The sequence below is a fragment of the Tetrao urogallus genome, assembly GCF_951394365.1.
Source record: "Tetrao urogallus genome assembly, chromosome: 5".
NCBI lineage: Eukaryota > Metazoa > Chordata > Aves > Galliformes > Phasianidae > Tetrao > Tetrao urogallus.
Genome location: NC_136818.1, coordinates 2,660,405 through 2,674,097, shown reverse-complemented (window position 1 = coordinate 2,674,097; position 13,693 = coordinate 2,660,405). Strand labels below are relative to the sequence as shown.

At 41.1% G+C, this 13,693-nt stretch overlaps 1 protein-coding gene across 1 annotated transcript in view; it reads left to right on the top strand.

Annotated features, from left to right (window-relative positions):
• PATJ (PATJ crumbs cell polarity complex component) overlaps positions 1–13,693 on the top strand; it is a gene marked incomplete at both ends in the record, with an annotated part of 132,519 nt that overhangs the window by 55,112 nt on the left and 63,714 nt on the right. Inside the window, one exon of the mRNA XM_079536430.1 lies at positions 1,781–1,898. Coding sequence (XP_079392556.1) covers positions 1,781–1,898 — 118 coding nt within the window. The remainder of the gene's footprint in view (positions 1–1,780; positions 1,899–13,693) is intronic.

Here is a 13,693-nt window from a genome sequence, read left to right as displayed (position 1 = left end):
CCTAAATACATAGCTCCTTTTTAGCTTTGAACATGAATTCACAAAGTAGTCATACTGTGCTGCAGCAGGGGCATCTCAGAGTTGGAACGATTTGCTATTAGTGGATTACTGGTCTTGTGTCCCTGTGGGAAATCACTGATATTTCTAGTCCAGTCTTCAAAGTCTCACAAAAGAGTTTGGTTTGAAAGTTGCTATTTCTGTCTGAAAAAATCGGCTTCTTCCTGTATGCTTAATGAGCTTTTCAATAGTGAAGATTTTTCTCTATTTAAACACTTGAAACAATTGAGCTTCTTGTGGACAAATCGGCTTTAAATTCTTTTGCTGATGAGCTGTTTTTAGCTGTGTTTTTTTGCCATTGTCTTTGCTGGGAGAAGCTGTGCTAGTTCAGAAACACTGTGTAGCAGTGTAGTCGAACATAACAGACACACCTGGATTCTTGGTGGGTTAGAAGTGATGTACAAAGCTCGTCCTGAGCCATAGCAAGATATTGGGTAAGCTTGTGTGTCTTAAGTGTCATAAGTGACTAAGGGTCAAATTTTAGGCTTTGAGTTGTTAGCAAATTACAGTGATACTCGTTTGTCATTGGTAGCTGGAAGAGGAGCTGCAGGTTTTCCATCTCTGTCTGTGTGGTAATGTTCTATGTGAGTCCTCTGACGCTCCTTGAACCTTCTGGATTTCGTACAGCTTTGCCTCTACCGAGATCAAGCTAAAAGTGGCAGAGTTATTTGGTGTACTGTATGCTTAGGGGAAACAGCTGCCAGGTCTTCGAGTGCAGGGGTTTTGCTACCATTGGACATATTTCATTTATTAGTGTTATGCCATCCTCAGTGCAGCATTTTTCTGTAATATTTTTTTGAACCGATGGGATGATGCCAGTCTTACCTCAGAAAACATGTGTAGCTGACAGTGCAGTTGGCTAGTTGAACTGCTCCACAGAGATTTAGGCTCAAGAGTTTAGAAATCTACGTGCAGGTTCAGCTTTCATTATACCCAACAGAAAATTTTATTCCAGATTTGATGTTTGGGTGTTCTGCAATTGCCAGCTATAGCAAAACTCATTATAGGCATTCGGGCTGCTCTAATGGCACAGCGCACTCGGTGTTCCCTTTCTAAAGTGCATCCTGCTATTAGCAGTGAGGTTGCATGGGATACGGTTGAATGCAATTTGGTGAAATCACATAGCCAACTGGGGCACTATCAGTTACTGTGAGCTATAAAACTGTTGCTTGGACGAAGGAGTGGCTGTTGTCACTTAGAACAGAGCCTGTTCTTATGCCTGCCATGCGCCGCTATATGCATCATTACAGGAGCTGTCTCTATTTATGCGAGGTAATAGAATTTGATTGTACACTATAATTCTATTATTATTATTATTAATTTTAACCAAAATGAAGTTGAGGGTCTGAATATTGCTGTGACACATAAAAACTGAGTTCTTACTTTCAATATTAAAAGTTTGTTGGCTTCAGACAGTAGAAGACTTGGAGCATTTCTAATGAGAAATGGGGGTATAATTTAGTGTTTATTTTCAACCCTTGGTTAATATTCATATTTTCATGCCTGATACACAAGTATTTTGTCAACAACTGTTCGTTCTCAGTTGTATTTTTTTGATGTTTGCTGTTCCTTCTTTTTCTATTTTCTTGCCTGAAAAGTCTGTGCTCCAGACTTTAGTGTTGTGATTAAGTGCTATGTATGAACACATGGAGCTAATAAGATGTTTTTTTTCTCATGCGTGAAGGATACGAAGCATGTAATTATTTTACTTTGAATCCATCAGAGAAAGTATGGGGCCCCACCTCCAATGAAACTGCCACCTCCTTACAGAGCGCTTGAAAGGCTGCACTCGGAGGAAGCCAGCGTGGATGAAGAGGAGGAGGAGGATGCTTGTGCAGAGAGTAAGTGGTGCTGCAGTCATTGTGTCAGATGATGTTTGTGTGATGTAGATGATACAATAAGCATATCTGCCTGTTTTCTGCTTGTGTTATGGAAGTAGTGCTGTGTGGCAATAGGATCGAATCCTTGTCCTCACTGAGGGCTGCTGATTTGTAACTTACCTGGCCTTCCCTTCCCAGCCAGGATCCTATAGCTGTCTTCTGAAGAGATAAAACAAGGGCTCTGTTTTCAGTCTAAAAAGGTCTAAGTGAGCTGTAGAGTGCTTGCTTTGGCAGTGGTGTCAGCCATGGAAGTCAGACTTTGTGCTTTACCCTTGTAATTTTGGTGGTAGCTAAGTAGTCCTAGGCTGAGAACCCTGGGTGCATGGTCCTCACCCAGCAGAGCCTGCAGTTGATGTGGGGCATTGCTATTCAAACAAAAGTTTCCTTTAAAATGAAAATAGGTTGATTTATTGTTTCAGTGCTGTTCTGAAAGAAGCTGTCCCGTCTTTGTAACATCTTCTAGGGAAAGGTTCTGCAACTATCTTTGTTTGTTTGTTTGTTTTAAAACAAATTGCAATGATTAGTGCATTCAGTCATTCAGGGACTTAGAGGAGGACATTGTGCAACTTGAGTTTTCCACAGCATGACTGATATTCCACAATACTGCTTTATGAATTCCAACTTTGGGTAAATGTAGCACTGTTATCATAGCTTGTCTTGCATAAATTGTTTAGGCATATTAAAATCACAGATAAGAATACAAAATAATTTTCTTAAATGAGACGTCGTTGTTTTTTGTTGTCATTGCATTCTCATGTACCAAAACAGCATACTTGTTTGTTAGCAGCAATGATGTTTCTCCTCATCTGTTTCTTGGAATGGGTTTTATTTTCCCAAGGCAGGACCAAACCAAAGCAGACAGATGCCATTGTAGCTTTTGCCTTAGGAGCAGCAGGTATGGCTCCCACCCAGTTTAAGCTCTGATCCTGAGGCCTGCTGATGGGAAAGCTGTTCCAGCTGCTTGCTGACTTCCTCCTCCTTGCTGGCAGTGGTGTGCCATTGGAGAGATAATTAATGAGGTTGGTTGGTTTATTGGTGGAGATCAGAAGGTTTTGGAAGAAGAGGAAGGTGGTTTTTTGGTGTTTTTGGGTGGTAAGTGGTAGTCAGAAGGAGCACTTGATCTGAAACTCAAGCATCTCAGAAGCTGTGGAATGGACTTCCACAGTTTCTTTTCTGTGATGACTTGAAAAACAGTTTTCTCTGTAAATTTGAGCACAGTGTTATATTTGTGACCTACTTAGTGTCCCTAATTTTTGTCCTGATTCTCATCACCATCCCAGCAATCTCAGTCCAGGAAAGTGCCTGCCCTCTTGACAGTGCCAGTTCGCATGTTCGTATCGGTCTATTTCTTGTCCACTTAATATGCTAGTTCTGTGTTTTTTGTGAACTTAATGATTTACTGAGCTTCACTGAACATAAGGTGAACTTAATGATTGTCTTCTGTGTTTAGAAGATCAGGTGTCCTGAAAGGAAGAGGTGTCATTTCAGGTGAATTCATGTCATAGCCTCCCCTTCTTTCATTTACACCCCGTGGTTCTCAATCTGTGCCAATAGTGTGGAAGACCTTAGAAGGGCATTCTGAGGTTGTAGAGCTGTTAAGTCTGTGTACTCCACTTGTGCTACTGGTGGATTTAGTTATTTACTTATTTAGCATTCTTATTAATACAACTTAAATGTCATGAGCCAACTCATCCATTTCTTTCATACGACAGAAATAGTTTACTTGCTCCACTTCACACTTTTTCTTCATGCTTCTATACGTACTCTCATATTTTGCCTCATGTTCTTCATCATTTCTCGTACTGAAAATGAAAGCAAAGCACTGTTAGACTTCCTACTGTAAGACAGAAAATATTTCTTTCCTTTCTACCCTGTCCTCAATGCACTGCAGTTTCCGTGTTCAGTCTGTTTTCCCCTTAAGGTGGCTGAATAACCTTTTGATATTGATTTCCTTTCCCCTCTGGGGTTTAAACTCACTTGCCTTTTTGCAGTGCTCCCTTTTATTTCTGCTTTTCCATCACTGAAACTGTGGCTTTCATTGCTGGCTCGCTGTAACAAACAGGCATTTCTTGTAGGTGTTCTGCCTTCTCTTTTCAAAGGTAGTTTTTCATCAGAAAAGGGTAAATCCTTGCTGGGCATCGAACTTGGTTTACAGAAATTTCATGCATCCTTCATGTTTCTGTGGTTTAAATGCTGAGCTCCACTGGCCCTGTAAAGAAGATCCAGAGTTTTATTTATTTTTTCAAATAAGTCTTCTTGCATCCTTAGCTTCAGACCTGCTTCTCTTTATATTCCAAATTAATTTGAACCATTAATGTCTCAAAGATCATTTTCCAAGCTCCTAAATAGTGTTTTGCTGCATACTGAAGGCAAGTTGAAAATAGCATTTCCTCCATATATATATTTTTTTAATTTCCAGTGATACTATCAAATGTGAGTCAGTCTCCAGCTCTGACTATGTAGTGCTGCTTGTTTACTCTGTGCTTTGACTTCACTGTTTTAAGGCTTCTAGTTCACATTTTAAAATACTTTCGTAAAACTTGAATCCTTTGGAGAGGGATGGCAGTTACAGATGTAACAGCTGGGGAAGACTAAGCTTACAGGATTTGTAGAAGACAACTTGTTTCCTTGCTTGCTTATTTAACTGTTTGGCAGACCAGCTTGGTGATTCTTCATCCTGCTGCAAAAAGAGCCTTCAGGAAAAAAAAAACACACAAAAAAACCCTGAAAATATTACAGTGCCAGGTGATTTTGGAGGATGTCACCCTCCATAAAGATTTATTCTTTTTTAGGTTTCCCAAATGTTAAAAACACCAGATTTCAGATAGAATTTAAAAAAAAAAAAAAAAAATCAAAACAAATAGAAGGGAGGGAAAGCATACAAAGGAGCCATTTGTACGTAGGAGCAGCTGTGCTCCAGACTGTGTCAATAGGCATTGGTGTGGCTTTTTTTTCTTTGAGAGGCGGACGGCTGTAGGTGTGCACTAAGAGTCTGCTAATAGACTAATGTGCACCCTGTTGTGGCTTATTGCTGTAATGAGGGGTTAGTAGTAAAAAGAAGCAGAGGAAATGGATGGGCAGAGCAGTTTGTAATGGAACGTTTTGTAAGCTTTTCCTTGGGGCATTCGTAGCTGTACAATTTGGATATATTTTTGTAACGGAGTTGAGGCAATCATAACTTAAGAGAGGCCTTTAAAGACAATTAGAAAACTGGAAAGACAACCACTGGAAGAACTTGGAAACTTGAATTTCAGTTGATAAATTATTTTTAGTAAAAGTTCTTGTCTAGTTAAGAGGCTGAGATTGATCCGGTGGGTTTCAAATAAACTTAAAATAATAAAAATAGATAATAAAAAATAGTGAAAGGTGACTAAGATAATGGACTAGATGCTGCAGCGCTCAGACTTCCTGTCTGCAAGGATGTTTGACTGTATCTAATAAGGGGATAATAATGTCCCCTTCTTTTTTTTTTGTCTGCAGATAATGTAAAAATCAATGGAGCTATAAGAAAGCATAATTATTTATCTTCCTAACACACTTTTGAGGAACGGCGTTTCTTCTACTGAATCACAACTTCTTTAGTGTTTCAGCCACGTGTTCTCTTCTGTGGTCGACCTGTGGTTGCTTAGGGTGACAGAGGGGCAAGCCTCCCTGTGTGCGTGGGTTGGTTTGGATGAACAGACCCAAGGCTTTCACAGCTTCCACAGCATCAGTGACGCTGGTACTCATGGGAGAGGAGGATGGCTTTCATCAGAAACAAAAGCTTAAAAGATGGTAGAGAGGTCAGCTGAGGCTTAATGGAGTGTGTGGCCGAGCACATGGAGTGCTTTAGGTGCGCCCTCGGGAGGGTGTTTGGGTTCTGCTGTGGGTGAAGATGACAAAATATCATTGTGCCTTTGGAAAAATGCCAGAATGGTGAGCAGTAGCTAAACAAAAGCTTTTGATAAAGCAGTTTGAGCCTTGAGTATCCAACAGTTTGGAGTTTGCCTTACGTAAAATGGTGCTAAAACAGAGGAGAAGAAATTTTGATGTGGGGGCTGGGGGGGGCGGCAAGCCAAAACCTGTGATCTCCAGGTGAGGCAGCTTGTGTAGCCAAACACTGCCTCTCCAATAGATGTCACTGCAACCAACAGCAAATAGAGAAGATGTTCAAAGAGTAAGATGTAGCCTGGAAAAATGCTTCAAGCATTAGAAGAATAAAATTTTGGGAAAAAGAATAACAATTGCAATAATTAATTGTCTTAAATATATTAACAAGCGTATTTAGTGCAGCGCGTTTCTAAAGACCGCGCAGGAGTCAGGATTAGACAAATAGAGCAGTGACTTTATTTTCTTGCTGTGTTAATCTCTGTTTAATATGACTGTACTGCTAATCTGCTTTCCCTTTTCTTATTCTGACCCATAATTAGCTAAAAATGTGTAAGTTTTGTAGCCAGCCCTAATAGAGCATCCAGAAGGGCTGTGCATTCCAGGCAGACAGAAGCTGCTGTGCCACATGAGGATAGATTACAATGTTGGTGTCATTGCAGTTTGGGGCTGGGGGTTCGTTTGGGTTCCTGTAATTGTGATGTTTTCTTCTCTATTTGTGAATCACGTGCACAGTTTTCAGGATCTGATGAAGTACTGCAAAAGGAAATTACTTTTTTGATGAATTAATAGTAAAATTGCAGCTGGGGCTCCTTGTATTTTTTTTCTTTACTGTGTGCTTGTAATAATGCGCCGAACAGATGGCTTTGTGTGTGCTGTGATACATGTTCTAAAGAAAGGACAATGATCTTTTAAAATGAACAAATTAATGGCATTACCAAAATAACTGAGAATTTTGAGTTAATTTAAATGTGCCGCTTGGAACAGAGAATTAGGAAGGAATTCCCAAAATGAGCGAGTGTCTTTATAAATGTAGGAAGATGTTTTATCTCTTTAATTACTAAATGAGGGATTGTGATTCTCTTCAATATTTTGGTTCAGCACGCTTACTGCCGTGAAACTAATACTGCTATTCAGAGTTGCAGTGAAATCCAAGTCAGGATGAAGTTTGAATTTTTCCTGTGCTTCTGATAACAGATGGGTTTTGTTTTCTGACACGCTAAAAACCAGCAGCAAAAATCCACGAATTCCTATCAGTGATGGGAAGCTGCACGATTTGCAGCATTGGTGAACAGGGTGTTTAGTGGAGCCGTTTGACTGAGGAATGCAATTTTTAACCCCTGTTGTTTGCCTGAGAAGGATGCTTTGATAAATAACGCCCATTAACCGTTCCTTTGCCATGCGGAGGGCCATTAAGCCTGGCAGTACCTGCAGCTCGCAGTGACACAAACAACCATTTGAGGTGACTCGTGTTGGGGATAGAGATGTCATTTGAATGCTAGCACAGCCAGGCAGTGCACAAACAGCAGCCGTGGAGCATCAGTGGGTCAGATGTGGGAAACCAGGGATCTGCTGCTCCCTGCATGCTTGCATAGGCAGCTTTCATCTGCTGGCAGATGTAACTGTTAGCTTGTGGGTAGCTTGAAATTAATATAATTGATGGCATCTCATAATAGAAACAGACAGACGGTTTGCCCTTAAGGAGAGAAAAATCTCAGGAAAATAGGCCCAAGGTCGTCAGAAGAAAGACGAGCACTGAGCCTGTGTATGATGAGGATTTGAGCTGCTTACAGCACTGAATGTTTGTCAGGAATGCAGATACCTTGAAGTACATGCTGGTACAGCAATGGTACAAGGGGGTTTCCCAGGTAAGGATTCGAATCTCTCTCTGTATTGTGTTTGTTTCCAGCAAGTCATTTTGAGCATGTTTAGTGATATTTTAGAACTAGGGAAGTGCTGGAGATGAAAAAATAATGGCACGGATCTTTTTTTTTTTTCCTCTCAGTTTGAAGCATGGATGTTTAGCATGATTAGAATATTGAATGCATTTAATATCTTTAATGTATTTTGTCTTCTGTTTCCTTATAAATCATTGTTTCTGCTGTGTGTTGCTGCTGAACATTCTTCTATTCAAAACTGGTGCGAGCACGCCAGTGCTTCAAGTATAAGAATTCCTAGCATTAAATTCCTTGCTGTATAGAATAATCTACTCTTCCATAACTGTTATTGTAATGTAGAGACAGATGGCTGAATTTTCTTCACTTTGCTTGTTAAGAATGTGTTAGGTAAATGTTTTTAGACTAAAATAAAAAGCTGCTGGGAAATCTAAACTGAATATTCAGCATTTTCGTGGTACAAAGAGGCAAAACAAGAAGAAAGCAATGTGATAATAAACAAACGAGCTATTTGCAATGAAGGATAATCTAATCTTTAAATATTGCCTTAGATTGCATTTGTTCTTAGGTATGATCTTTTCTACCAACACAACCCAGGTATCCAGAGAATAGCATTAAAATGCAAGGCATGAAACATCCCGATTTGATGCTTTAAGGTTATTAAATGGTTTAAGGCACGGTGCAGGAAGCTTGCATTGCTCGGGATCTTTGATCTTATTCAGGTGTCACAGATAAGTAATTTCATGTAACTCAGAGATAAAGATAACATCTGTGGTATAAATCTGCATACGCAGGTATTGCTGTGCAAACTTGTTAAGAGATGATGATACAGGTACGTCTTTATATCGCTCAGTGAAGAGCACTTAATATCACTGCAATGACCTGCAACTAAAAATATGTAGAAAGGATGCAAATGTTTAAAGAAAGAAATGAAAGACAAATATTAGCCTGTAAAAGGTTATTATGTGCTTATATCCTTAAATGTCTGATTTTTAGATAGGAAGATCTCTTTCATCATTACCGTCATAAATTATGTCGATCAACTGCACCAAAAAAAAATAATAGAATAAGCTCTACTTGTGCATCGTGCCTTGTCCAGACAAGCAGAGCATTGCTTTTAGTTGGAATACAGAGTACATTGTTTGCATAATAGCTCTGTTCCAAAATGGTCTGTTTGGTTTAAACAGTAACTCGTCCAAGTATGTAGTGGGAACAAGCTTCTAACAGCAGGGAAAGTAAAAATGTGAGATGACGATAATTTTATTCATTACAGATGTTACTTAATTTTCCACAGTACTGCAGTCATTGAGACAGCTGTCCAGAATAACTTCTTTAACTGTTTGAGGAAGTTGAAGTATTTTTTTTCTCCCTTGTCTTAAGACTTGATTTTCCCCCGTTCAATGCAGTGGCTTAGAGGCTAGTCATCAATTTACCTTCTGCTTTGTGAGACATATAATTGCTCTTTATGCGACTAGCTGGCATTGAAAAGCTATCCAAAATATTTCTTTGTAGGTATGCTTGCTGGAGTGTGCTGTGACGGGCTACTAAAAATTGTTTTGTGGCATGTAGTGGTCACATGCACATTGAAAACAACTGCTAAGTTAAATGACACTCGGAAGAAGATGTGTGATGAAAGGCTTTGATATCTAACCCAGATGAACATATCAGTTATATTAGCAAATTCAAAATACCTCTCCTGTATTGGAGTTGGAAGAGGAGTTGGTGATGGGCTGGAGGACAGGTAGTTCTTTCTGCTACCCTAGAAATAACAATGAGCCTTTTGTTATCAGGGTATTGATAGATACGTCTGCTTGCCTCATGAGTGCTTAGAGATCACAGCTTGAGCTTGCTTGTCTCTGTTTCTCTCAAAAAAAGTTACCAGAGACAATATTTAAGCCTTGATTTTTTGGGGAGGAGCCCAGTCAAAAGAGCATCAAATTTCTGTTGCTGTGAATGTAAGAAGTGCAACCTCTGCTGGACAGGGAAGGAGGGAAGGTCTAAGGAGCGAAGCCCCCAGAGCCAAGGATGCTGGGTGTAATGGCATCCCTCTACAGACAGCTCCAGTGTGGGCTCCCATTCTGCATGGGTCTTCCAAGCACCCACAAGCAGCAAGGGGCGAGTGCTTCTGTCAGATACCACCACTCCAGTTGAGCAGCTCCACAAGGGAACATTTTGCCTCAGGAAGGTGTTTCCTACAGGCACGTGGCATGGCAGGTACATCAATCCGTAGCATCTTGGTGCTGTGTGCTCCTAGCTCTCTCTCTGTTTACCCGCAGACCTACAGCTGTGATTCAAGATTCATAAGCATCATTGGCTGGGGTCGTGTTGAGGAGGGAAAGGAAGGGGGAGAGCAGCATGGAGGAATGGGGGTTGTTGATTTAAAAAGTGCAACTGGAAAACAGAGAACGTCAGAGGAGTGCTGGACTGTTGTCTGGAGAAAGGGCAGAGCTTAAGTGTGCAGGAGGACACTTCTGCACGTTCTTCTGTGTGCACACAGTCCAGCACAGAGCCAGCAGCCTCTGCTGTCCCTAGCAGTGGTGCCTGAGCAGTCCAAATTCAGCATTCTTGTTCCAGTGATGAGTACTGCAGCCAGGTGACAGAGCTACCCGTGGGTTACTGCTGGGATGAAAACTTGACTTTGTCATACAGTTTTGTGATTGTTCTGTTGACACCAAATGTCTTCAACTTTCTTAATGCTTCACATATTTTCAGAGGTCTTTTCTCATCCCTTATCTGAAAAGTGTGTTAGCTATCACTTCTATACAAATAGTTCATCTTTTATCTGAGAATTCAGGCCCACCAGCTTAAGGAGTATTTTCTGACCTATAAATGTTAAATTTACGGACCAGGTGCTCAATAAATGAGGTGGGAAGTTGTCATTTCCATGGTGTGACAATCCTAGGAGTATTAGGAGATATTGAACATAAGCTCTCATATCTGTAACACTCTGTTACTTAGAGTGGAACCACATAGCTGAATTAGGAGTAATTGGAGGGAAATTCCACAGAGTATGTCAGCACAAGGCATTCGTTTGTGTCTGCAGGTGGAGTTCAGTGGTGCCTCTTTACACTGTGAGAGCAGAGCTTTTACTCCATCCAAACTGTTCTTAAAGGTACTGTGCTATTTGGTGTCCATCCCTCCTGGTGCTCTGGGAGCAGACAGCAAGCAGTAGCATTCGCTATACCTTCAAAGAGCATCACAGTATTCCTGTACCATATATGCCTTCAAACCTGAGCAATTTTCCTGTGCTAACCTGTAAACTTGAATACGCGCAGTGTTCTGAACCAAGAAAGTTAAATTAATTTTAAATCACATCGAGTCTAGCTGTAATTTCCTCCATTTTGTAACCTGTTATTCTCTTAGGGATGCAGCAGGTTATTTGAGGATTATCACAGTATCGTTTTGTTGTGCATCGTTAATGCTTTTGAATAGGCAAAGCATCAGTTTTAGAGCAAGACCTTGTTCCAGGATTGAGTTGTTAGGTGCAGAAGATGTGATTTTTGAAAAACTGTTTCTCAAGGGAAGAAATCCATTAAGTGAACAGCCCGACAGAATGGCGAGCAGTCAGCGAGGTGTCACCGGAGGGATGAGAGAAGAGCAGATGGGAAAGAAATGAGATGAGCCCGGGACTTGATGGATGAGGGAGCGAGTAGAGCTGTATGCAAGGATGAGCACAGGCAGCAGAGGAGTGAAGGCCAAGGATGATGTTGAATGGGATCTGGGGAGGCGTGTGGAGCACAGCAAAGCCTCTCACTCACAGAATGTGGCAACCCTTCTCTGTGCATGCTAGAAGTTAGTTGTGGTGCGGTGAGTTGGTGGGACGTATGGTGGCACACGCTGGGCAGCTGGCCTGCTGGGAAGGGCAGGGCAAGGCAGCAGAACTCTCTGCAGCTGTTGGCATTGGGGCAGAGCCGTAGTGCAGCCCTTCCACCAGCCCTTGCTGGGTCGGTGCTTCTGCTCCAGCAATACTGCCTGGTCCTGGGTACCTGAGGACAGATCCCTGAGACAGTTGGGTGCTGTGCACGGCAAGGAGCTGAGTGCAGTTGTGAAGAGTTTAATGAGCACTTGTGTGAGTGCTGCAGCTAAGGAAGCTGGATTCCTACAGGTGTGCGTCTCCTGCTGACGTGCGTGTGTTGAGGAAGGTGTGAGCTCTGATTTAAGCTTTTCGTGTGACTCGAGCATTTCTGAGGGCTTTCTCTCGTGAATTCTGTGGTGCTTTAATAAAGTGTGATCTCACACTGAGGCCTTTCCCTCAGTCTGGGAATTTATCAGATTTTTCTCCCCTGCACAGCTGCCTATTTTTGTGAACCTTTTATAGTACCTTTGAGACCTCTGTTCCACTATCAGATCTGCATTAAACTTGCCAGCAGGTTCAAAAGTGCTGGGACAGGAGCTTGGACGCACAGCTTTGTTTCAATAAGGAAGCAGAATAAAATGATTTACCACCTTCGAATTTATATTTTAAACTCTTCATTTGTGTTATTAATAAACATTGGAGTGTAACCACTGCAGTGCACTTGGGAAGGCTTGCTGTCTGTTGCAGCTTGGCTGGTCTGTTGGCCATCTTGGTTGGGCATGTGAGGTACACAAAGCATCTTGATCCTTCTGGAGCCACAGTTTCTAGAGGTCAGATGGCCATTTGAATTTCAACATAAAATCATATTAAAGGCAGGATCCAGGGATTTCCAGCTTATAAAAATGACAGTTTATCCTTGAGGAGCAAGACTTGAAAGGCTCTGGGTCATCCTCCTTTAGGCTAAACTTGCACAAAAGAAAACATCAGTTGAATATCAAGCTGAAAGAATTACAGTAAAAACCGCCATATCCCACTCGGTTTTCCTTGGAGCATTTGTTTTTTAACTCACTCTCTCAGTTGATTTCCTTCTCCAGTCAGAATTGGATAAGTCTATTTAATACAGTGGAGTTTATCCCTTCAGCTCTTCCTCTTTGGATAAATCCTTGGAGATGGATTTTTTTAATTATTTCTTTTTTTTTTTGCCAGAGGGAAAAGAGAGCGCTTGGCATACTGCAAGTATTTTTTGCAAACACATCATCAATTTCCTGATTATAATTATGCTCATTTAAAAATGCCCAAAGCTTAGTGCATTAATATCTTTATTTCATTAAATACTTTGAAGTGAAGCTGTTTGTTACCTGTTGACGTATTTTTGGTACTGAAAAACCTGTTAAAATTCTCTGTTTGTGATTTTATTTTTCTTCTGCAGAGAACTGAAAGCCTTGCTCAGCACTGCTTAGGTGCAATGTGCTATAAGCAAAGGTGTCTGACGGTAATCCTTCACTTTATTTCACTCCTTGATGGTGAGAAATTAGGTCTGCTGCTTTGAAGAGGTTTAGAAATTTCAAGATAGTGTTTCTTATACAAAATGCTGTCCTACTTAAGTTATCAGGTTGTGTGATGTCATAAACCGGATTTACTGCTTGAAGAGACTCACAGGACAGCTGATTAAGTAAGACAAATGATTTACTTGGGAAGAATATACAACTGTGTTCTGATTTCACAGTGATTTTAGTTGGTGGGTTTTGTGTGGGGACGAATTATCCATTCATCTGTCCAGGTCCCCTCAGCTCTTGGAGGAGAGCAGCTGGCTGCAGAAGTGTAGGAGCTGCTCTTTGTCACCAACATGCTCTGGCACATCGATCCCAGTTCTTACAGAGCTGATACTTTCTGTGGCAGAAAAATCTTCATTAGCAGAGAATATACATTTATTTTCAGTTTATATCACATAAGAGAATTTAAAATAATTGTAAACAATAAAAGCTTGCTTCCTCAGTTCATATTCAAAGTCTTTACCTTGTCATCCTCCTGTAATGCTCTGTTGTTTCTCAGCCTGAAGCTCCTCAACATGAGACAGTCTCACAGCAGGCAAGTCCCTGCTCCCATCCTCCCCAGCTGCCCTTCACTTCCTCAGCCTGCCCAGCTCTATCATCCAGCAGCAAGCTGTGCCCTGCAGCTCAGGAATGGTTCCTGGGTTA